A 25,322-nucleotide genomic window follows, 5' to 3' on the forward strand; every position below is an offset into this window, starting at 1 on the left:
TTATTGAACAACACACTAGAGAACAGGCTAAATCAAACCTTTGGTTCGAAGCACGTGCTGGTGTCATTACTGCAAGTAAATTTAGACAAGCCTGTCATTCAGATGTATCACAGTCATCGAAAAGCCTAATCATGCAAATTTGTTATCCGCAAATGCATAAATTCACAAGCAATGCAACAACTTATGGCTGTGATAATGAAAAAGTTGCCCTCTCCTATCTGGAAGTTTATCTTAACCATGAGCATAGAGACGCAAAGATTACAGAATCTGGATTAATTAGAAGTAGTGAATTTCCATTTCTCGGTGCTTCACCAGATGGATTACTGGATTGCTCATGTTGTAAAGAAAGCTATGTTATTGAAATAAAATGCCCTATCAAATGTAAAGAAAAATCTCCTACAGACCTAGCAAAAACTGATACAAAATTCTGTATGATGTTCAATGAATCTGATGTAAAATATTACCTAAAGCGAGATCACACGTATTATTATCAGGTACAATTGCAAATGCTCATGGCTAATCATGAGGCGTGCTATTTTATGGTTTTTGGTTATAATAAACATTGTCTTGTTGAAGTCATTGAAATCGACTATGAATTTCTTGTTGAAAAAGTTGATATTGCCAATGGTAATGGTATTCGCAATGTCGCATTCCACTTCCGGAAATCAAAAACAAAGAAAACAGGGCTGAAAATGTTTGTACTTGAGAACAGACTAATGACTCAGAACTTATTACTTGTGCCGACAAATCTTGTGTCGTGAAGCAGTATCATATTTCTTGCTTGGGTATCGAAAAAGTCACAAAGAAGAAATGGTTTTGCCCATATTGCTGTGGGAAAGCAAAAAATAAGCCAAAAACTAATTAAAAAAAAATTGTAACTATTTTTATATATAATGTTAAAAAATATTTGTTCAATTTTTTTGAAGAATACTTTTGAAAAATTATTTTCAAAAAAAATAATGATCTATAGATTTATCAATCCAAGGGTACCACAAGACCATTTAAATTACTGAGCGCTGAACAAAGTATGACAATTTCTGATAATATGCATGTTCCATCAGATTTTAACATTAACATGTTGATAGGGGCAATCTTTTGTAACAAAGTATATTTATTTTGTAACAGTCCAATTATTCGTTCTACATGAATTCTAACGGAAGCCAGATCACGTGTTTCGTCTAGAGAAACTTTTTCCAGTTGAGACTTTCCTTTCGTAAACTCGGGAGTTTTTAATGTAGTACAATAAATTCTAACTGAATCAATTATGGTGAACCCACGGTCATCCATCACAAAATCTCCTGGAACAAGATTTTTCAAAAGGCCTGAATATTCAGTGACATGAACATCTGAGGTTCATCCTCCCCACGGTTGGGAAATGAATGAAATTGTCCCTTGTGGGGTCATACCCAACAAGACCTTTACCTGGTAGCCATCACTCCGATCCAGCGGTTGATGATCCTCGAGATAGTAGGTTGGGAAACTCCAAATCTGTACGCCAGATCTTGCTCCAAAAGGCCCAGTCTAAGCCTCATTAAAACAATAATGGATTCGTGTTTGTGTGCTAATTTAATCGAATTCTCATCTCGATCCACATGATCTTTAACAAAGTTAAAGATTTCATCAAAAATTTCAAAAGATGGAAGACCTGCGTAGAATTTCATCTTGTCTGTGTCATTGTTTACTAAAAAAACATGTTCTCGTATAGTTTTCCGTGTTTCAACTAGTTTGAGATTATTAATATTGTTGTACTTGATAAGCCTCTCAACTCTATTTTTCAGGTGACGGTTACTATGCGTTATTACATTTATTTTCCACTTGGATGAGGAGAGTTCTTTATCTTTATTCAAAATTATTTCCTCCAACTGTTTTATCTTCTCTTTCAAAGCAGCAGTGTCATTGTCTTGATTTTCTTTATCATCGTTATCAATTACAGATAACGTATCTTCGAGTTTTGGCTTGGATCTTGGGTTTGGGTTATTCAATCGAGCCATCAGAATCTTTTTGTGCCTCATTGTTCGTTTCAATGAGGAAGAAGCTGAGTGAAGTTTAGAAGGAGTTCTACTGGGTGTTATCAGCTTCGCTTTAGACACTCTAGGGGATGTAGAAGATGCAGATTGTGTTGATTCGAATGACTTTTTCTCCTTAGTTTTAGCAGCAATAGTTGGCATATAATCAGTATGTGTTCTGTCATTACTTTTCTTCCCCAGTTCAAAATGATCACCTCAAACATAAACTTTTTTTGAAGAGTTCCTGGCTTTCTGTTAATGAAAGCAATCCATTTTACACGTCTATCTTCTTCAACAGGGAGAGAATGGAAAGGAATGTTTTTGTACGCTTTGTAAATCTTTTTCGAAATGTATCGGTTTGAGCAGTTTACCACACTGCATGCCTTCGCCATCCTTGTAAATTGAAGCAGGAATGAATCAAAAAAGCACCAAAGAAACAGTACATGATCAAGAAACACAAGAAGCTCAGCCAAGAATATACTTTGATTTCAGCGACTTGTTTTGATTTATGCCACCCATAATGGCGGATTATAAAAATCAGCGAAAAAGTTTACGTCATGAATATCAAGAATTCTGGTCTTTGTCAGTGTGGCTCATTTTTCTTTTTTTATAGTCTTTTTGGATAATTGTCTTTTTGTTCTGCGTCATTTTTCTCATCGTGCTTTTCTCTTGGTCATTGTGGATCATTGCACTTTTCCCTAGTTCATTATAGCTCGTAGTGCTTTTTTCTTGGTCATTGTGGATCATTGCTTTATCTTTCTTGGTCATTGTGGATCATTGTGCCTTTTCCCTAGTTCATTGTAGCTCGTACTGCTTTTTCTTGGTCATTGTGTATCATTGCTTCATTTTTATTGGTCATTGTGGATCATTGCACTTTTTCCTAATTCATTGTAGCTCATCGTGCTTTTTTCTTGGTCATTGTGTATCTGATTTTATTTCTTGGTCATTGTGGACTTGTTGCCTTTCTTTTCCCTAGTTTCATTGTCGTGTTTTTTTTTTTTCTTGGTCATTGTGTATCATTGCTTTATTTTTCTTGGTCATTGTGGATCATTGCACTTTTTCCTAATTCATTGTAGCTCATCGTGCTTTTTTCTTGGTCATTGTGTATCATTGCTTTATTTTTCTTGGTCATTGTGGATCATTGCACTTTTTCCTAATTCATTGTAGCTCATCGTGCTTTTTTCTTGGTCATTGTGTATCATTGCTTTATTTTTCTTGGTCATTGTGGATCATTGTGCCTTTTCCTAATTCGTTGTAGCTCATCGTGCTTTTTTCTTGGTTATTGTGTATCATTGCTTCATTTTTCTTGGTCATTGTGGATCATTGCGCTTTTTCCTAATTCATTGTGGCTCATAGTGCTTTTTTTTGTCATTGTGTATCGTTGCTTTATTTTTCTTGGTCATTGTGTATCATTGCTTTATTTTTCTTGGTCATTGTGGATCATTGCGCTTTTTCCTAATTCATTGTGGCTCATAGTGCTTTTTTTTGGTCATTGTGTATCGTTGCTTTATTTTTCTTGGCCATTGTGTATCATTGCTTTTTCTTGGTCATTGTGGATCATATTGCTTTTTCCTAATTCATTGTAGCTCATAGTGCTTTTTTCTTGGTCATTGTGTATCATTACTTTTTCTTGGTCCTTGTGTATCTTTGCTTTATCTTTCTTGGTCATTGTGTATCATTGCTTTTTCTTGGTCATTGTGTATCATTGCTTTTTCTTGGTCATTGTGGATCATTGCGCTTTTTCCTAATTCGTTGTAGCTCATAGTGCTTTTTTTTGGTCATTGTGTATCATTGCTTTATTTTTCTTGGTCATTGTGGATCATTGCGCTTTTCCTAATTCATTGTGGCTCATAGTGCTTTTTTTGGTCATTGTGTATTGTTGCTTTATTTTTCTTGGTCATTGTGTATCATTGCTTTATTTTTCTTGGTCATTGTGGATCATTGCGCTTTTTCCTAATTCATTTTGGCTCATAGTGCTTTTTTTTGGTCATTGTGTATCGTTGCTTTATTTTTCTTGGTCATTGTGTATCATTGCTTTTTCTTGGTCATTGTGGATCATATTGCTTTTTCCTAATTCATTTTAGCTCATAATGCTTTTTTTTGGTCCTTGTGTATCATTGCTTTTTCTTGGTCCTTGTGTATCTTTGCTTTATCTTTCTTGGTCATTGTGTATCATTGCTTTTTCTTGGTCACTGTGTATCATTACTTTTTCCTAATTCATTGTGGCTCATAGTGCTTTTTTTTGGTCATTGTGTATCATTGCTTTATTTTTCTTGGTCATCGTGTATCATTGCTTTTTTTTGGTCCTTGTGTATCATTACTTTTTCCTAATTCATTGTGTATCATTGCTTTTTCTTGGTCATTGTGTATCATTACTTTTTCTTGGTCATTGTGGATCATAGTGCTTTTTCCTAATTCATTGTAGCTCATAATGCTTTTTTTTTTGGTCACTGTGTATCATTACTTTTTCCTAATTCATTGTATATCATTGCTTTTTTTTTCTTGGTCATTGTGTATCATTGCTTGATTTTTTTTGGTCCTTGTGTATCATTGCTTTATTTTTCTTGGTCATTGTGGATCATTACGCTTTTTCCTAATTCATTGTGGCTCATAGTGCTTTTTTTGGGTCATTTTGCTTTTTTCGGGTCATTGTGTATCATTGCGCTTTTTCCTTGGTCATTGCGGATCTTTGTACTATTTTCGTGGGTCGTTATGTTTAAAGGGGCATGATTCTGGGGTTTTTGTCGCTCATTAAGCTTTTTTCTGGCTCAATGTGCTTTTTTCTGGGTCTTTGTAGATCATTGTGCTTTTTTTCTGTGTCTCATTGTGCTTTTTTTCTGGATTATAGTGGCTCATTGTACTATTTTTCTTGGTCATTGTGGATCATTTAACTTTTTTCTGGCTCTTTGTTGCTCATTGCTCTATTTTTCTGGGCCATGAAACTTTTCAAATTTTTCCACGTGACTTTCGTATCCAACATTTCGTCCAACAAAGAAATTGAAATGTTAGATCAATTGTTGGATTGATTGTGCCGGTTAAACGGTTAAAACCGTCGCGGACGGTCAAACTGTGGAAGAGAAAAGAATCCGGTGAGAACAGAAAATCAAGAAGAATTAAAAATCTGGAATATCGGAAAGAAATCTTCAAGAAAGCATCGTGATACAACCACTCGGGTAACTTAATGCATGTCCCAAAAATGCATTAATTTTTCCGCCCCAGTTCCAGTCCCTAAACCATAACAAATTATACATTTTTGGAAGCGTATTTGGATGTAGAATACCGTATTCGGTGTAACTTAAATTCTTTCCCAGCAGAGTTTTTTTAAGAAAACGTGATTACGACGTCATTATTTATGACGTCATAATTTTAAAAAGTTGAATATCTCAAGAACCGATACTCAAAACTTTTTGAAATTTGGACCAATGATAGAACCCATCAAGAGGAGGAGAATGTTTTTTAAAAAATTTGCTGATGTCAGCATTTTATCGCAAAAATTCGAATTCTTGCAATTTCTGCTGATGTCATTAATTTTGAAATTTTTTTTCAAAACTTACTGAAACATCTCAATGTACTCTACCATTGATCTAAATTTCATAAAGTTTTGATTTATATTTCTCGAGATATTCAACTTTTTGTATTTATGACGTCATCAATCATGACGTCATAATCAGGTTTTTTTAAGATATCTCTAAATATACTGAGAAAGAATTTAAGTATTCTATATCCAAATACGCTCCCAAAAATGTATAGTTTGTTATGGTTTAGGGACTGGAACTGGGGCGGAAAAATTAATGTATTAAGTTACCCGAGCAAAGTCTTCCGTGTCACAAGCAGAACTTACTTTCTTCCTTGCTCTTATACAAATTTATTCCGTCACAATCTGAAGTGGTGCTAGACAAGGTCAAAAAATTATGAAGACTACCGCGGTCAAGGTAGCGTGAGTGTGAGGGCGAACGTATACCTCGAAGAAAAGACGCCCACAGTCAAGGGTGAAGAGGGTTAGTTGGACTGACAGGCTCGAATATTAAGCCCAAAGAAAAATCCTCTGCAGCCAGGAGGTAGACTAGCCTGTTAGACGAAAACCGCTTTTTTATCGCGATTTAACGTCTGTTACTTTTTCCCGTGGAATCGAATGTTTTTGGACGGGAAAGTCCGTCCAAGATTTTCTCTTCGGCACAGCTCATTTTGCCGTGACTTTGGACGAGCTGCACACCGTCGCCTGTGTTTTTTTCATTTTTTAAGAAGTCGCTGCATTGCTTCGAGCGGTAAAGTTCATATAGATTTTTGTGATTCGAATTTTGAATTTTTTTTGAGAGAGAAACAAAATCGTTTGTTTTGAAAAGTTGAAACTGAACGAAAAAGAAGCAGTATCAGCCAGTCAGCCGAATCTGCAGATGGAAGAGAAAAGATGATGGAAATTCTATCAGTGACCATTGAGAAATCTTGAAAATTGTCATTAAATAGAAACTATTTTTTATGATTTTGCTTTAAATTTATGCGCTGCTGTATATTTTTATTTATATCTGAAGAGTTTGGTCCTGTATAATCAGAGTTAAGGCTGCCAATTAATTTTGAGTTCCCGAGCTCTTAAGATTAAAAACTTTCAAATTTCTCAACTTTAGAAACTAGTAAAATTTGGAGGTTTTGCTTTGAATTGTGGAAGGAATCTCCATAAATTTTATTATTTTCATCTAACTTTCGTTTATATTTACAATAAGATTTTGCAGTCATATTACAACTTATTAGGCGTAGAAACTTTCACGAGCAGAAACTTTCGCGATTTTCGCGAATTTTGGCCCTTTTCGCGAAAGTAAATGTCTTTAAAAATTCTAGGAAGGGCCATTCGCGAAAGTTTATGCTCGCGAAAAATTCTTGACAAAATAGAAAATCTGTAAAACTTCAAACTTTGAATAAAATGTAACTTTTATGGCACTTTTTAGCCTGCTAAAAGACTAATAAGTCAAAAGAAAAATGTTTCAAGCCAACCCAAGAAGTATTTGTGTCTCTAAGCCATTTTTTCATGGGAAAATTCTGAATTTTACGTCTTGATTCGCGAAAGTTTATGCTCGCGAAAAATATTTTTCCGTTAAATTCGCGAAAGTAAATGTCGTGAATTTTGCGATTTTTCGTCCTCGCAAAAGTTTGTACGCCTAAAGTATAACAACTTTGTTGAATTTCTTAGTAAGATAACGATTTAGCAAAGATATCTTTTTATCATTGTACCTCTGAATCTTAAAACTAGATCGACTCATCGTCGATGATCAACTTTTTACCATCAAATATTTACCAAGTTTCGACGACTGGCTGTTGAGAGTTTTCTATGATTTTGGCTGTTTTTCTGCAAGGAAGAATACCTTTTGAAAATGAGAAACTAACATTTTTAGCTCATCAAAATTTCATCCCGATCCCGAGGATTCTTTTGTTTTAATTTTATGCACGGAACTCCAAAATCAAGACTAGATTTGACATCGACGCACGATCTCTCCATGAAGAAATCCTCTTCGATTGTCCATTCCAGTCTTTATTTTCGAGTTCCGTGTTTTCCCGCCTTTATGCACTCCGCACGGAATCGACGTTACCCTCCACCGCAGTGCGATAACTTTCGACAAACGCTTCAAAGTGTAGCTGACCATAAAATAAATACAAAATTTGGTTTGTGGGAAGGCACTGGCTAGAGGTAGACACGTCTCGCCGAAATCAGAAAAAGTGACGTCGGAAAACTCAACCAACAATGACGTAAACAAAAATGTAAAAGCTTACCATGATGCGGAACTCAACCCACCCAACCCAAATGAACTCAACAACGAACCAAAACTATGGGGTCCACACACAATCGAAGATCTATCACAAATACTCAACGCGACATACAACGGAACAACCAAATGGAAGAAAATTTTGTTCAATCTCCCCAGTGGTGCCGGCAAACACTTTGTAGACGAATGCACCCGCTTGAGCAATGAATGGAACAACAAATCTACTCTATCGAATCATGCCCTGTCTTTTCCTATAACTAGATATAGCTTACACTAACTGCCACCTTTCAAATAATATGTTTAAATATTATTACTATTATTTATTTATTTACTTATTTTTATCCTTTTATTTTTTACTTTCTCTTATTAAATATTTCCTATCTATATAGGAAATATTTGTTAAAACGGTAATTTTTCTTCTCCTTCTTCTTCTTCTCCTCAAAGTCTAACGCTCGGTTTTGGTCAATTTCGTGAGTTTTTAACACGAAGTGTGTCGTCCAGGAGACGGCGAAAAGCTTCCCGGTCCTTATCTTTTTTGAGAGCCGGCGGTCGTTGTGTTTTGACTCGATTACGTCAAAGTTGTGAATTTTTCGATTTTTCGTCGATGAGGCAATACGCTGGCAAATCATATTAAAATAGAAATCGACTTGAATTAATAAGTGCTTGAAAATTACCGTTTTTCGGCCAACCTGGCTGACACTTTAAGAAAATGCGCTCGCAGTGCTGTGTTTCCTAGTCTCACAGTGGAAAAAGGATAGAAACCACTAGAAACTGGTTTGTTGTTTGTTGGCTTGGTAGTCAGTAGATGAGAAACTGGCTGGATGTTTGGGGAATGAAATTATCTGGGCTATCAAGATAGTAAGCTGTTGCATTATAGGTAATTTCCGAATCCTTTTCGAGCTCACTCTTTTCTCTTTACAGTAGAAGGCTAGCAGCAAGTTTCACATTGAGACAGTGTATCTAGTGTTTTTCAACATTTTCGTCGTGTAAAGCAAAAAAACTTTACATATCATATAACATACTTGATTTGCTGTGTTCTTTTTAGAACAAGCAGTCATTCAAAGATTCTTAGCTATTTTCTATAGTGAAGGTCTTCCCTGTGTCAAAGCAGGATCTGCGGATTAAATATCCGCAACTTAGTGCTAAAATCTGCACCAAAGCAAAGCTATTGAAACAAAGTATACACTATTGAACAAACAAATAATACATTGATTACAAACAAATCTTGTGCGAAGGGAAATCCGTACTTAAAAACTTGTGCAAAGGGAAATCCGTACCTGGAAACTTGTGCGAAGGGAAATCCGTACCTATATAGAAACTTGTGCGAAGGGAAATCCGCACCTAGAAACTTGTGTGAAGGAAAATCCGCACCTAGAAACTTGTGCGAAGGAAAATCCGCACCTAGAAACTTGTGCGAAGGAAAATCCGTACCTAGAAACTTGTGTGAAGGGAAATCCGTACCTAGAAACTTGTGCGAGGGGAAATCCGTTCCTAGAAACTTGTGCGAAGGAAAATCTGCACTTTGAAACTTATATACATATATATAATAAAAACCTTGTACAAACAAAACCTTTCCCTAATACCTACACCTCTACCTTCTTATATACCAAACACGTGAGATAAAATATATACAAATATTCATATACTTTTTGAAAACGTTTCACCTTACTTTTGCTAAAGCTTACAGAATTGCAATATGATATCCATCGAAGCCTATCGCGCATGTATAGGAAGTTTTGCTTTTACAGCTCAGCGAAATGTAAAAGGTGTTTGTAAGTCTATTGTTATTGATTCTTTCCTTTGCAATAATGCTATTTTCCAAATTTTTAGACCAATGCGATTTGTAGCCCTTTTATTCTTCCTTTTCGTTGCAATTCCCAAATCGTACGAGATAACATTTTTCGAAACACCACTAGTTTTTTTACACCTTTCCAGAAATGGTATGTTTGTTCCATATCCGAACGTTACTTATGGACTTATAGATTCAAACCTTATATTTATGAAAGTTAATTACACACTCCTATTATCAGGGGATATAGAACTCAACCCAGGTCCAAGAACTGACAATAGTAAAATTGTGCAAGGAAACTTTAACCAAGCTCATGAAATGTTTGGGGTAAGTGCTGATAAACAATCTGCTACAAATTCACTTTTTTCGATATGTTGGACAAAGGTTAGAAAAATTAACATTTGGAAAGATTTTGATTTGGATTTTATTTTGCATTCTGGTGACGAGATCTTCAAGGATACTTCTTTAAATCGGTCGTTAACTATTGATGAAATACCTCAACGTGTTGTAATATAAAATAACCAGTTTGAAATAACAGTTGTTCGCCAAGTTGATATATGCATTGATACACTCCAAGATGAGAGTGCAATTGACACAAATATTTTTGGTCTACTTTTTAGTGAACACGTTACTGGAGCAATTATTTTTATTAATGACCATTGCGTTGCAATACTGAAAGTAAAATTGAAAAAGAAAAAAAATATAAAATTTACATGTTTGATTGTCTAAGTTGTGACAGTGAAGGCAAAATTGTTGAAAAAGACAATGGCAGGTCAATTTTGCTCGAATTTTCAGCTTTGGATGATGTAACCAATTATGTTTGTTCCATCCATGATGGATTGCACTACATTAAAATAGCTTATATAGAAGTAAATTTTTCTGAGAATCAAAGCAACTTAGTAAAAAAATTGAATAACTTTAAAAGAACAGTGTTATATAATGATTATCTTCAAAACAGTGCAGAAAAACATGGACGTCAACATCAAAATAAAACAAGGCAAAAGCGACATTATGAAAATCATTCAGAGGAAATCAAGCAAAAGAGATGTAAGACAGAAAATCTTTCTAGTATAACTGAATACAATTATAAATACTATGATCAAAACTCTGAAAAAATCAAAGAAAACAAAAAAGAACATTATGAGAAAAATTCAGAAAACATCAAAGAAAACAAAAAAGAACATTATGAAAAAAACTCTGAAAACATCAAAGAAAACAGAAAAGAACATTATGAAAAAAACTTTGAAAACATCAAAGAAAACAGAAAAGAACATTATGAAAGAAAACATTATCAAAACAATTCAGAAAACATCAAAGAAAACAAAAAAGAACATTATGAAAAAAACTCCAAAAACATCAAAGAAAACAGAAAAGAACATTATCAAAAAAATTCAGAAACTATTAAAGAAAAAAACAGAAAGTATCAAAAAGACAAAAAAGATTCTGATAGGCAGGCCCGGCGGAACAACCGTAAAAGTGGGGAGGCTGAAGGCTCAAAATGAGGTAAAATTCGCTAGAAATTTAAGAAAAAAAATATCATTTGCTCAAAAGCGGGGAGGCTGAAGTCTCCCCAGTCTCCCCGCTTCCGCCGGGCCTGATAGGGATAAAAGAATATTAAAATTTAAAGAAAAAATTAAAGAAGGTCCTCTATACATATGTGTTTCTTGTCACCGTTGCCTTTACAGAAGAGCGGTCATGCCATTTAAAGAAGAAAAGTACAATAAAAGTGGATTTGATCCAAAGTGTAGTCCTATTCCTAGTTTTTCTGATAATCAATTATATATTTGTAAAACTTGTGATAAAAAGCTTTTGAAACAAGAAATTCCGTGTCAGAGTGTAAGTAACAAACTTGAGTTGTATGATATGCCAGATCATTTACAAAACATTAACAAGATGGAACGTGCTGTTATATCGCAACGTATTTTGTTTGCAAAAATCAAGATCATACCAAAAGGACAATTTCCTAAAATCAAGGGTATTGTGTGCAATATTCCAATTGCAACTGAAGAGGTCTGCAATGTGTTACCAAGAACACTTGATGAGAGCAATGTTATTTTCATGAAGTTGAAACGCAAATTGTGTTACAATGGCCATGTATTATCTGAGGCTGTCAGACCTGACATTGTTTTTTCTATTTTGAATCACCTAAAAAGTGTCAACCCATTATATGAACATGTTAATGTGTAAGATATTTTAGCAGAGAATGCTTTCAACATAAGATTTGTGGATGACAAAGATATTGATTTTTCCACTATTGGTCGTGAAGAATCCCAAACATCTGTAGAAGTTATTTTAAGATTTATTGACGATAGCAATGTCAAGCAAATTCATAACTTTCAAGAAAAAGATGAGTTTGAAAATGAGGATCCAATGGATCAGCATCGGTTGACTTGTGTTGAAACAACTTTGATTTCGAAATGCCCTCATGCAATTGTTGATGACGAAAATATTGTTGTGGCTCCAGGTGAAGGAAAAGCTCCTTTGAATGTTTTGAAAGATGAAAAAGTGGAAGTATTGGCCTTTCCTGATTTATTCCCAACTGGAAAATTTGGCTTATCAGAATACAGAGATGTTAAACTCACTCATACAAAATATTTCAATCAACGTCTCTTAAATTACACACAGCGATTTGCATCTGATTCTGATTACCTCTTTTTTGCTAACTTTGTTTCACAACAAACTAATTTGCATAATCAAATGAATGTGGCAATGCGTGAAGTTTCAGGGAGAAATATCAGTGCAGGTATGCTAAGTAGCAATTTCAAAGAAAATGTGAAAAACTTTGTAGTTAATGAGGTAGCTTACACTTTTATGAATAGTGTCAAAGTTTCTGCTGCTTACTGGAAAAATATGTTATCTGATGTGTTAGCTATGGTCAAACAACTTGAAATTCCTTCATTTTTCATGACACTGTCCTGTGCTGACTTGAGGTGGAACGAATTGCCCTACATAATTTCTAGGCTAAACGGACAAGAGCTATCTGACGAGGAGATAATCGCATTGCCATATTTTGAAAGATGTGAGCTTCTGAATAGTAATCCAGTTCTTTTAGTAAGGCACTTTCAATATCGCGTTGAAGTTTTCTATAAAGAGATTGTTATTAACGGGCCATTAGGAAAAGTGAAATTCCATGTAATTAGAATAGAATTCCAGTTCAGAGGCTCTCCCCATGCACATTGTCTCTTATGGGTTGAAAATATGCCAGTCTTAACACTAGAGAGTATTGAAGAATATACACAATTTTTGGATTCTGCTATCTCTGCCAATATACCCACTGAACCATCTAGGTTGAAAGAACTTGTTGAGCAGTATCAGGTTCACCGCCATTCAAAAACATGTCAAAAGTATGGAAATAAAGAATGTCGTTTTGGATTCGGTAAATTTTTTACCCACAGAACAATAATCGCAAAACCATTACCTCCAGATACACCTGATAAGGATCAAATTCGATTGAAGCAAAAAGAAATATTTTCAAAAGTTAAAAATTGTATTGATGAATTTTTAAATCCTCAAAAAAGAAACTTTTTGTACCTTGAAAGACCAAACTATGAAAATATTCCAAATATTGACGAGGTTCTTGAGTCTCTAGATATTTCGCTTACTGATTATGAAGTTGCGTTATCAATATCAACAGATGAAAATGACTTTCAGGTTCACCTTAAAAGAAATACAAATTCTTGTTTTGTAAACAACTATTTTGAAGAGGGACTCTTGGCATGGCAAGCCAATATCGACCTCCAACCAGTTTTTAATCATTACAAAGCAGTGCAATATATGTGTGCATACTTTTCAAAAAATGAAACTTCCAGCTCAAATGCAATGAAGGAGGCTTTAGCAGAGTGTAAAGAACTTGAAAAAGATAAGTTTGAAACAATGCAAAAGTTAGCTCAAGCATACAGTGATAACAGAGAATGTTCTGTTCAAGAAGCAGTCTATCAGTTGATGCCTGAACTTTGGTTGCGCAAAGGATACCCTCAGGTCATGTTTGTAAATACTCATTTACCAGAGGAGCGTTTTCATATGTTCAAGTCTGAGGAGGAATTGGTTGAGCTTCCTGAGGATAGTGAAGATGTTTTCAAGAAAAACATACTGGATAGATATATTGATCGACCCAATAGAACTTTTTCAAACGGAAAATACAGAGAAATTGATAGTTTATGTTATGCACAATTTTGCAGCAACTTTGAACTTGATAAAAAAAATGATTATGCAGAACTTATAAATGACAGTCAGCCTAATGTGCTTGATGACACTGTTGTTGAAGAAAACCATGTTGAAAACCCGCTTCCTAAGAAAATTCCCCTAATGAATTCTAAAGAATGTATGAGATGTCGTAAAGTGAGAAAAGTTCTCCGAACATACACACCAAATCGTCATTTATACCCAGAGAAGTATGCTCATCACCTTTTGATGTTGTTTTATCCCTTTCGCAAAGAAGAAGATCTCAAATTAGACGGCTCATATATGCTGAAATTGTCCAGTCCTGATGTTTTAGAAAAAGTCAATAGAAACAGAGAAATTTTTGAGCCAAACTCCGAGTTGGTTGAAAGTGCCTTACAAAACTATCGGAGTGATTTATTAACAAATCAGAACGCTTTCGCCCAACAAGAGAATGACGAAGTATTTAATCTGCTAAATGAGGAATTAGATAACAATACGGATATTGAGGAAGAACTGCATAATGATGATGAAGCTTTGGCCAATTTAGCTCCAGCTGCTGTTCATAGTACAACTTTTTCAGAGGAAGAATTGAGGTTGAACATTGAGTCTTTGAACGAAAAGCAACGAGAAATCTTTGATGTTGTCTACATGTCAATTAAACGATATGTACAGAACAAGAATTTAGAATCTCCGGAAGAAATTGAACCACTTTGTATCTTTTTAACTGCAGCTGGTGGATGTGGAAAAAGTTATCTTCTCAAATGTCTGTATGATGTTTTAAACAAGCTTCTTTGTCGTAAAGGTGACACATCTAAAGCCAAAATCTTGCGATTGGCACCAACCGGTGTTGCTGCAATCAATATTGATGGTACAACAATACATACTGGTCTGGGTCTATCCCGTCACGGTTTTCTACCACTAAGTGATAAACAAAGAACTAATTTTCGTCTCAAACTTCAAGACATTAGCGTGATTTTCATTGACGAAGTATCCATGGTGAGTCCACAGACTTTACTGCAAATTCACCAACGCCTTTGTGAAATATTTGGGACATCTGACCGTATACCGTTTGCCAATAAGACAGTTATTGTTAGTGGTGATCTATATCAGTTACCTCCTGTTTTTGGCGGCCCAGTGTTTACGTTGAACGGATTTGTGATAAATTTATTAAAACTTTGGCGTCAATTTAAATTTGCTGAGCTTAATGAGGTTATGCGCCAACAGGGTGACAATACATTTGTAAATTTGCTGAACAACATTAGAATAGGAATCATAACAGAAGAAGATGAAAGAATCTTGAGATCCAAATTTATTTCACAAGATGATCCAAATTACCCATGGGATGCTTTGCATTTATTTGCAGAAAACAGCATGGTGAAAGCTCACAATGACAAAATGATTGAAACATTGTCAACACCTATTATCAATATTTTTGCCATTGAACAATACCCTCGTGGACTTACAGAAAGTAAAATTCAGGAAATTAGAAACAAAAAATACACAGATACTGGAGGTATAACTTATCAACTTACTCTAAGAGTCGGTGCTCGAGTTTTGTTGACTACAATCTGGACATAAATGATAACTTGTAAATGGGCAACTTGGCACAGTTAAGCACATTAAAGTTTTGAATGGTAAATGTGAAAAAATATATTCCTTTTGATGATGTTAAAGCTGGAAATGAAAAAATGAAAAGTGATGACTTTTGCACGCCGCAATGGTTTATTTCCAATTGAAGAACTGAAGCTAGATTTGGTACCTCCAAAAGAAAAGAAATGGTAACAGTAGTCTGGACACAATTTCCTCTTATTCTAGCATATGCTCGTACTGTGCATAAAGTGCAAGGGTTGACACTTCAAAAGATTGTTGTCAGTTTTCAGCTAAACCAATTTAAACCAGGTCAAATGTATGTTGCATTGAGTCGTGTTACTTCCCTCAACGGCTTATTTCTTATTGGTGATTATTCATCTTCGGCTATCAAATCTAGTAAACTTGCTGATGAAGAGTATGAAAGACTTCGGTGTGGAGAAAATATTTTGGAACCACTCAATTCATTCCCTCCCTCAGAAGAGAATCTGGTTTTGACTTTTCTAAATATCAGATCGCTCAGAGGAAAATCTGCTTCACTAAAGCACCATAAAGAAGTTTATGATTCTGACGTTGTTTTCTTTGCAGAGACTCAAATCAATTGTGATTCAAATATTGAAGAAGTGGAATACAACATGAAACCTTTTACAATGATCTTTAACAATGATACAGACAAATTTAAAAGCTTGGCGATTGGATACAAAGAATCTATCTCTATTCTGGAACACGAGCATGTATCTGGGTTTTCTTATTTAAAACTTAAGAAAAATACATACTGTGACAGGACTTTCAACATTCTTTTACTCTACCGCAGTCATCAAGAAACACTGACCTCATTTTTTTATATTCTACACACAGTGCTATCTGAGTTACCAGATATCGATATTATTTTTGGCGATTTTAATATTGACCTGCTGAAAGAAAGTGAAGAAAAACGAAATCTATTATACTGCCTTCAAGATTTCAATCCACTCGTAGATTTTCCAACGCATGTAGATGGAGGTGCCATTGATCATATTTTCCTCAATAGCTCCCTTAATGATGCCTTGGTGGATGGTCTTAAATTTTGCACATGCCTTTTCAGATCACGATGTTTTGAAATTGAAATTTTTTGATAGTTTTATGTTTTATTAATAGAAAACAGGGATCAGATTTCCAATTTATGATACAATAGGGATGGGTTGGGGATGGGAGTCAAGGGACTCCTTTTAACGCAATAGGCTTTTAAATGGCACAAGTTTGGGTATCTTCAAGAGTTTCAAGCTAGGACTTAAAAATACAGTCACTAACAACTTAGATATTTCAGTAGCTGCAAACTTATGCCATATAGAATCCTATCTAAACTTTCATCGTTAGGCGCAAACCTCACAGATTAAGGCAGTTTATTTTTGTATAATGAATGAAAGTGACATATAATGGTCATTTTGATCATTCATCTAAATATAAAGAGTTCTTTTATTACCATACAGTGAAATCTATGTTTAAATATTCTCAACTAAAGGCTTGTCGCTTGTTTTATTTAGCTGCTTAAATTTTGAGATATTGCCAAGAATATAAGGGGCTTTGTGGTAGGTCATACATGAATTAAAAAGATATGTTTTATTTGAATGAATTTATACGATGCTAAAATTAGTATTTAGTTAATATTTTTGTAGAGTTTGTCTTTTGTTATACTGAATTTTGATAGGAATAGAAATCACTTGTGAGAAGAAAGGCCTGAGACTTCACTCTTTTGAAATTTTGCTAACATTAAATTGATGCTAAAAAAATTCAGTCCTGGTAAAACGGACTAAACAATATTGTTCAATGGTTTGAAAAGCATTTCTTGATTATGTGCTTCTTTCCTTTATTAATGAAGCATTTATTAGAGTCGATAAGATTTTTTAAGAGTTTTTTTTAGAATTTTTAAATTATTGAAATAAACTTGTGTTATTTTATCATTCTAGTTTTGTATTATTTCTTTGTTTACTGATTTGATTTTTCATTTAGAATGTCTTATTTTAGTCAAAACTTATATTCTGAAACCTACTGTAAAAATATAAATGAATTGATACTTTTCATGCACCACAGAATGATAATGAACAATGATTAAAAATGATATTTAACTTTAATAGAACAACAAATAAATATGGACAAAAGTGATATTATTGTTGGTGTTTGTCATGGTGAATTTGGATCAAATTTATTTCAAAGTCGTCATTCAATTTCTTTTTTCACTATGAAGAAATTGGAAAAATGGTTTTGAAAATTTCATAGGGTATAAGGTTCCTTATTGTTCCGAACACACATCTTGAAATTTCTGTCTGCCACTTTTGATAAATTATATAAATTAAATCTTAGCTTAGTTGGGAAAGTAATCGCCCGCCAAGCGAGAGGTCGTAAGTTCAATCCCCACTCGATTCGTTACCTTTGAGAGAATTGGGAAGTACATTAGTGCGGAATCTATCGACTCTTATAAACGTTTATTTTCTTTGATCAAAAATCCTCTGATTTCATTGTTTTTTTTATTTTAAGCTTTACACTTGGATGCACATTCATTTGTCACGAAAACTCAGCAAAGTCGAATACATATTACACGTTTATCAATCTTCACGAATCGTTATTCATTCTTCATGATAAACATGCTGCATAAAGTTAAAAACATATATCAAAATAAAGGTCGGATCTTGATCAAAATGTTGGGAAAAATGCTTGTCATACTGCTTTACATTTCTCCCGATAACGATGTATCCTGTATCCTGTTAACGATATATCCTGTATCCTGATTATGATGTATCCTAATTATGTTGTACCCTGTTTACACTATATCCCGCTAACGTTGTATGCTATTTACGTTTTATCATGTTTACGTTCTATCCTGTTTACAATGTATAATGTTACGTTTCTGGTTTTAGTATCACTGGTGAATGTTCTCATGATTGTACCTTTGAATTTGATGTACTTTTGGATTAACGGAATTGTATGTTTTGTGGATGATTCAATGTTTGTTATCAGACACTATTTTGCATGGAGAATAATGGACATAAATTTTCACAAAATGATATGATTGTGTAAAGTTTTATTTCGGAAAAATAGAAGTGGTGCATATTTTTTGTTTTTATGGGAATAAATGAAAGTTGCTAGAAACCTTTCATTACTTATTTTTACGAATGGTTACATTTTTGTTAGAACTTGACTTGTGAAAATATAATATATTTATTATAATAGCTGTTCAAAAAATGCTTGAACTAAGAAATAAACAAAAAAATACCATTGAAATACATTTAGATTATTTGCTTCCTTTGTAGACTGGAGTCGTTTATAATGCATGTAATACTAATAATACCAATACTGATAATAATAATAATACGGGATTTAGTTTGTATAAACGACTGGAAGAATTCGGTGTTCCAGCCTTATAGATACAGGGGCTAGCTACGCAGAAACTTGCGTAGCGAGAAAACAATTTATCAAGCAACAACAAACTCTCAAAACGAAATCAACTCAAATGAAAAACTTTCAATACACAAATCCACACATATTTTTTTTCTCAAGAATTATTTGGAGCAGGAAAAAATTATAATCGCAAATATTGACACTTTTCTTTTGTTTGGAGTTAGTGCACAAAGGTTTCTAGACGACTAAAATTGTTCCATTCATTACTTTTTGCTTTATTTCTACTATGTATAAATGTCGTCTAGCTTGCTAGACTACTTCCTTTGTGATAGCTATTGAATTGATCAAGGACACTTGTATAGCAAATTGAGTTAATTTTTGGGGAAATTTTGGAAAATCTTTTTGGAAATTTTTAAAGCTTTTTTTAAGGCATTCTCGCTATTTGAGGCTTTTGCGGAGGAAATATTTATCCGCATCTTTGCGGCTCTTGTTTTTACTTTAGGGAAGTTCGATTTTATGATGAAAAAAAAGTTCTGTAATGGGAGATTAACTTTCTTTAAAAGTGGCAATTATAAGACAATAATTCGGCTGGTTACATGAAGAAATAGCTGTGAAGATTTTCTAAAAATAACAATGTAAAGAATCTATCTAATAAATAAAAATGATGCAGATGGGTTAATTTTAAAAATGACAATATAAGCAATCCATCCAAATATAAAAATGATGGGCTAAGCGGTTTTTCTATATGCAATAAATCTAAATAAGTACAAATCACAACAATGACTCTTTTATAACTGCTTTAAACTGCATCCCATTAAACGAACCCTCCCCAATTTCTTGCTGGTTATCTCGTAAAATATATATAGGGGAAAGATTCCAGAAAAGTATCAAGAATCTTAGTGCAGAAATGGGAATCCTATACAAAACAACGGTACCAATAGAGTTTTTAATGATTCAAAATGAAAACCCTGACTAGCAAAAGGTGTATCAAAATCGGTGAAGTTCCATATTGAAGCTTGATTTATTACCTTGTTGCCCATTTCCGACGGCTTATTTTAGCAGACGCCCACGCTAAAAAGCTTAAGAGCCTTTTTTTTAATCTTCAGAATAAAGAAAGTGTGATACCTCACCCTCCTAATCCAATGATTGTAGTGAGGGATCGTTTACACTAGAGCTGTTGCGCTAGCAATAACTGGAACCATTTTAGCTACAAAAACATGGATTGAACTTGATCGAACTGGCGATATAAATATAAAGTAATCAAACTTTAATCAAACTGAAGATTTTCCGGTAAAGTTCGATTAGGCGGTCATCGAAAAATTGTTCTATTCGCGTTACCCGCCCGTATCAAATTTTCCGCCGATTTTCCGGTGCGGAGATGCGGAAAAAAATCTGGGAAAAGCAATTTGTTCTTTTAAAGTATAGCTTTTTTCTCAATTGCTCTGACGACCATCAAAAAATTGTTTTGCTCACGTTACCACCCGCCCCTGAGTTACTGGCGTGATTAAAAAAAACCCGGGAATGTTCTTGAACACCCGTCCGCCCGCATGCATTTTTAACACCCGTTGCGACGCGAACAGAGCATTTTTTCGATGACCGCCTTACTGTTCGACCAGGTTCGGTAATCAAACACCTAACCGTTTGATTTCGTTCGATGAAATTTGATAGTTCGATAAAGAAAATTGGATTTGATAGGGTTCGGTTGACATCGCCTGGGCTGGCATCGGGATCGGGGAGGAAAAGCTGGAACTTTTTCTTAAACCAAACTCATTGAATACCTATCAAACTTCATCGGATAAAAAACTGTCGTCACCAAACTTATATAATCAAACTAATCAAAAAATTTTAATCGAACAGCTATCGTTTGATTTTGTTGAATAGTTCAACAGTTTGATTATACTGGCAAAAAAATGATTGCTGAATTTCAATTGACATGATTTCTAGGAAATACGTGGAAATACTTTCTAAAACTGACAGTTTGTCACAACTGGTTAACATTTAAAACATAACTATCTGGTGAAAAAAGGAAAAAAAAGATCATACCTGTGTTTTTTGTAGTTTTAGTGAAGAAGAGGGCTATGTGTTGCTATTAGTAGTGTTGCTGTTATGGAAAATTAACTCTTTTTGTACTAATTACTGAGCATCATCAATTTATTGGTGCATTCGCTAACTACACGAACATAAAATATTTAGTAGTAAACGAATAATAAACCTCTTTAAATACTCTACAAAAGACCAGAAAACATGACAAAAATCTATAACAGCAGCAGCAAATTTCAAAAGTTAAAAAGCATGTGGTGCAGTGAAGCAGCCATTAAAAAGTTCTCACGATGAATATGTTTACAAAGGCTTGGTTACACTTCTTACATTAGCGTATTTTAATTATTAAGACAAGCGCTGTTTTTTATCTTTGTGAGTGAGTCCACCTTTAGAATATTGGCCGTAGTACGCCCGCAGCCAAACACCGACGCCATAATTTGCGCCCCAAAAGTATTGCCCGGATAAACTACGGAATGTGAAACATACGGAAACTGAAAGACGACAAAAAAAAAACAGCGAAAAATTTTAACCCGCCTCTCACCCATCGCGAAACTATTAAGCCACCTACGCTCCGCTCGGTTGGCAAAAACCTTCCAAGTTATCGAAATATAAAGATCATATCAAATGTTTGGACCGACGACGGAATCTTTGGGAGCAGGGTGATTTTTATGAGCTGACAAGAGAAAGTAGAGCTATTCAAAATCGAATTATCAGCTCCAACACCAAGAAGATACTCTTAGGTGCCAAAAAAACGGGGGGGGGGAGGTTGGAAAAAATGTTCAAATTAAATAAACGGGGCGGACCTAATTACCGGGGGGTTGGAAAATGGACCTTAAAAACCCTAAAAAGGACCAAAATAGACTATGAATTTAGGCTTTTTAGAGTAAAACAAGGAACTTTCCCTTTGGTAGCTCGGAATCTTTCAAAATTAATAAACGGGGGGGGGTCCAAATAAGGTCCGGGGGGTTGGAAAAAATCGAAAATTTAACAAGGGGGCGTTTATTTGGCACCTAACCGATCAAAAAACCATTCAGTGATCTGTTCCTTGGTAAAGTCAACGTTGCATTAAAACTCTAGTCAAATGAAAGCTCGACTGGCCTGGTACCGATCAATGACCAGATCATCAACACACTTCAAGAGAAGCAACCGCAAGCCTAGCCCAAATTTGACGATCTTCTTCTTGAAGGTCCGGTGGTCGATGTTCATCCCATGTGATTAACGCAGAACTGATTCAGAAAGATGGCGGCTAAAACAAAATGGGGCCCTCCCAACTCGACTCAAGAAAGTGGCATCGATTGTTTCTTTCAAAAGGTTTTGGTGATTTGGTGACCGCTCACGATCTGGCGAAAGCTATCGCCAAAATGGCCATCACGATGTGCACCGAAAAATGTGATAAAGAGAATGACCGCAATATGGAGGCTTTTCTTTCGTGCACTCTCGTACCACTCAACAAGAATCCAGGCGTACGTCCCATTGGCGTCGGTGAAGTACTTAGAAGAATTTTTGGAAAATCAATAACAACAATTAAAAAAAAAGACATACAGGATGCTGCTGGAAATCTACAACTATGTACAGGACAGCTCGGAGGTTTCGAGACTGTTGTAGAGACTGGTGGATGCGAGCATCGCGTTCAACAGCATTAATCGTGCCGTTTTGATCTAAAACATGAAGATAATTTGTCCACATCTAGCATTGTTTGCTGAAAACTCCTATCGCCATGAAATTCGATTATTTGAAATTGGTGGTGTCGAGTTGAAATCCACTGAAGGTACCACACAAGGCCATCCTATTGCAATGGCTTTATACAGCTTAAGTTTATTACCACTAACAACTCATCTCAAGAAGAAATCAACCAAGGATTATTTGTAATTATTTATATACATTTGTATATATTATTATTTGCATACAGCTTAAGTTTAAGTTTGTATACAACAAGTTGGCCTCACAACACCACCTTTGCTACCATCTTTGTTTACAATTTTTTTGCTGATAAAGCATTTTTAAAAACACGGGATATTTCCGACCATTAAACTTTCAAATATTTAGAGTTTTGGATATTTCCAACCATCAAATGATATTTCCGACCATTAAATTTTCAAATTTTCAGAGTTTTGGATATTTCCGACCATTACGCTATGAATTTTCCGACGATTAAAGATATTTCCGCACGTCTACGGAAAAAAAATTTGCAGCGACGATAGCAAGTTCGCAACCACAAGCTGCGTATGTGTCATTTGTAGTTGGATATCGCCAAAAATTCAACTACATAGTCCGTACGGTCAAAGACCACGACGAATACCTGATATCACTCGAAAACGTCATCAGATTCAACTTAATCCCCGCCTTCTGCGATGGAAGACAGAAGAAATTCGGGTGGAACATAAATGTAATGAATGGAAGAAGCGAAATTCCAACACGAAACCAGTCTAAATGCAATACAACAATACAACAGCCGAATTACGAAATCGTGTCGTCAAACAATATGAAGAGCCCGTAGATTACAAAAACTAAATGTCGATAAATAAAACGAGGAAGAACGAACCACTGAAGGACTATGAAAAACTCTTCGCGGAACTGAACCTACTCTACCATCTATCGAATGCAAAGCACTGGAAATAGCTCAATGTCCGGGTGTTTCAGCGTGGTTGACGACTCTTCCTTTAAGGGAAGAGAATTTCATACTGAACAAACAAGAATTCTTCGATGTGATCTCCATGCGGTACAGTTGGCAGATGAGGACACTACCGGTTAAATGTGCATGTAAAGCATCCTTCTCCATCGAAAATGCACTTTCTTGTCACCTCGGTGGTTACGTCATTCATCGTCACAACAACATCCGTGATGCGTTGGCGATGAAATTGAAAGAGGTTACACACAATGAGAAAATCGAACCTGCATTATTGGAACTCACAAGAACTGATAGTGCTGATTTAAAAAAATTAGCTATTCGTGGTAATGAGGCAAGGGCCGATGCTAGTGGTAAAGGGTTTTGGACACAGTTTCAGAAAGCATTCTTTGTGCCCTGAGTATCAGAAGTTGAGTTTTCAAAGAAAATATCAACCTCTGACGACCAATTATAGAAATTTTATCGCGCATGTATCAATTTAATCACTGTAGAAACAATCAAATATTAAGAGCAAATATTACCATATTAATGTCTATAGCAGACTGTGTCAGTATGCAGTTTACTATATACGAATAACCCAGAAACCTGTGTAATTGCAATAAGTTTCTTTCAAAAGAAATCTTCAAAATGATTCCCAAATGTATAACAGTAATTACTAAACCGTTAATTATAGTAATGTTAATTTAATGGAATCGAAATAATAGACATATCTTTATGTTATAATTCTCTATCTCTGACTCTTTTTTAAAAGCATCGATGACAATTTTTAGTTGTGTTTTCAACGACGGAAATAGAAATATCAACTTTGAACTTCATCCAAGATCTTGGATTGTCTTCATGGTTACTTTTTCTGCATTGATTACGCGCTGAATAGTATCTCGATTGGTCGGCACAGGTCAATTATGATTTCAGCCTGTGCTTTTGACGGTACATTCTTTGATGTTAAGGTTTCGAACCTTCTGCTCCGAGTTATCGTGGAAAATCCGTTTCAGCTACATTGGCTTTGAGAATCAAAAGAAAAGAGCTTATAACCAACGAATCCAGAAAATTGAGAGAGGTACTTTCCCACCATTGATTTTTGATGATACTGGCGGAACTTCCCGCGAATGTTCGATATTTTTAAATAGACTTTCTGAGAAAATATCAGAGGACCAAACAGGGTGTCTACGGAATTTTTTCTCAGGACATTCGAGCTTTTCAAGGTTTTTTTGGGTCATTTTTAAGTGGTCTTTCAAGGTTTTTTGATAATCAGCTGGCACAGCTCTTCGATAAGATTTGTAATATACTACTAGTAGACATTGTGAAGAACAAATATTCGAAGGCAAATAGATATCAGAAATAACTTACACACTACTTACATACTAAAACGACCGTACGTGCGGCCAGAAATAAGGCCTTTAAAGTCGAACCCAGGTTCGTTACCCTTTAGAGTAACATGTATGGCAGGTCGTACATTTGATAGACATCACATCAGTTTTTAGAGGGGTCAAGACCACCCCTCTTTATACAGGAAGACCCCCCCCCTTCCTAAGGTAGAATGACCACTTCATCAATAGGTAGGGGCACTCATATGGTCTGACTTACGGTATGTGTCGCCCTTAAGGGTAGGTTTTTCGAAACCCTCGAAATGCACTGTAAGGGTGTATTCTTGATAGTGTACTGCAAGGGTTTTCTTTTAGCTGGGTACACTATAAGGGTGGGTTTGGGAACCGATAAATTACAAGTCTGACGGTGAAAATGTAATGTATCTTTCTATTTTGAATTGCCCCCATTTTGTTTTGCACATTATGTCAACATCTCAGGCACATTTTCGGACGGCTTCAGTGAAATAAGATTTGAAATCAAAACAAACTACACTGTAACGGTCAGAAACGTTCAATAAAATGCACTGTACCTTTTCACTGCTCAAGAGCTGCAGTTGTAGGGTCCGATTTTGAAAGCCATTCTTATAGCGGCACATGCCGTTGTTTAGAAACCGAGTGGCG

The 25,322-nt window shown here is 35.1% G+C and overlaps 1 protein-coding gene across 1 annotated transcript; it reads left to right on the plus strand.

Moving 5' to 3' along the window:
* Positions 1 to 11,441: 11,441 nt before the first annotated feature.
* Positions 11,442 to 17,912, plus strand: LOC136798981 (uncharacterized). Its single transcript, XM_067055666.1, has 4 exons — positions 11,442 to 11,523; positions 11,746 to 15,222; positions 15,525 to 16,030; positions 17,811 to 17,912. The coding sequence occupies exons 1-4, from the start codon at positions 11,442 to 11,444 to the stop codon at positions 17,910 to 17,912; spliced, it is 4,167 nt and encodes a 1,388-aa protein (XP_066911767.1).
* Positions 17,913 to 25,322: the final 7,410 nt, after the last annotated feature.

Source organism: Clytia hemisphaerica, unplaced genomic scaffold (assembly GCF_902728285.1).
Source record: "Clytia hemisphaerica strain Z4C2 unplaced genomic scaffold, Clytia hemisphaerica genome assembly, whole genome shotgun sequence".
Taxonomy (NCBI): Eukaryota; Metazoa; Cnidaria; class Hydrozoa; order Leptothecata; family Clytiidae; genus Clytia; species Clytia hemisphaerica.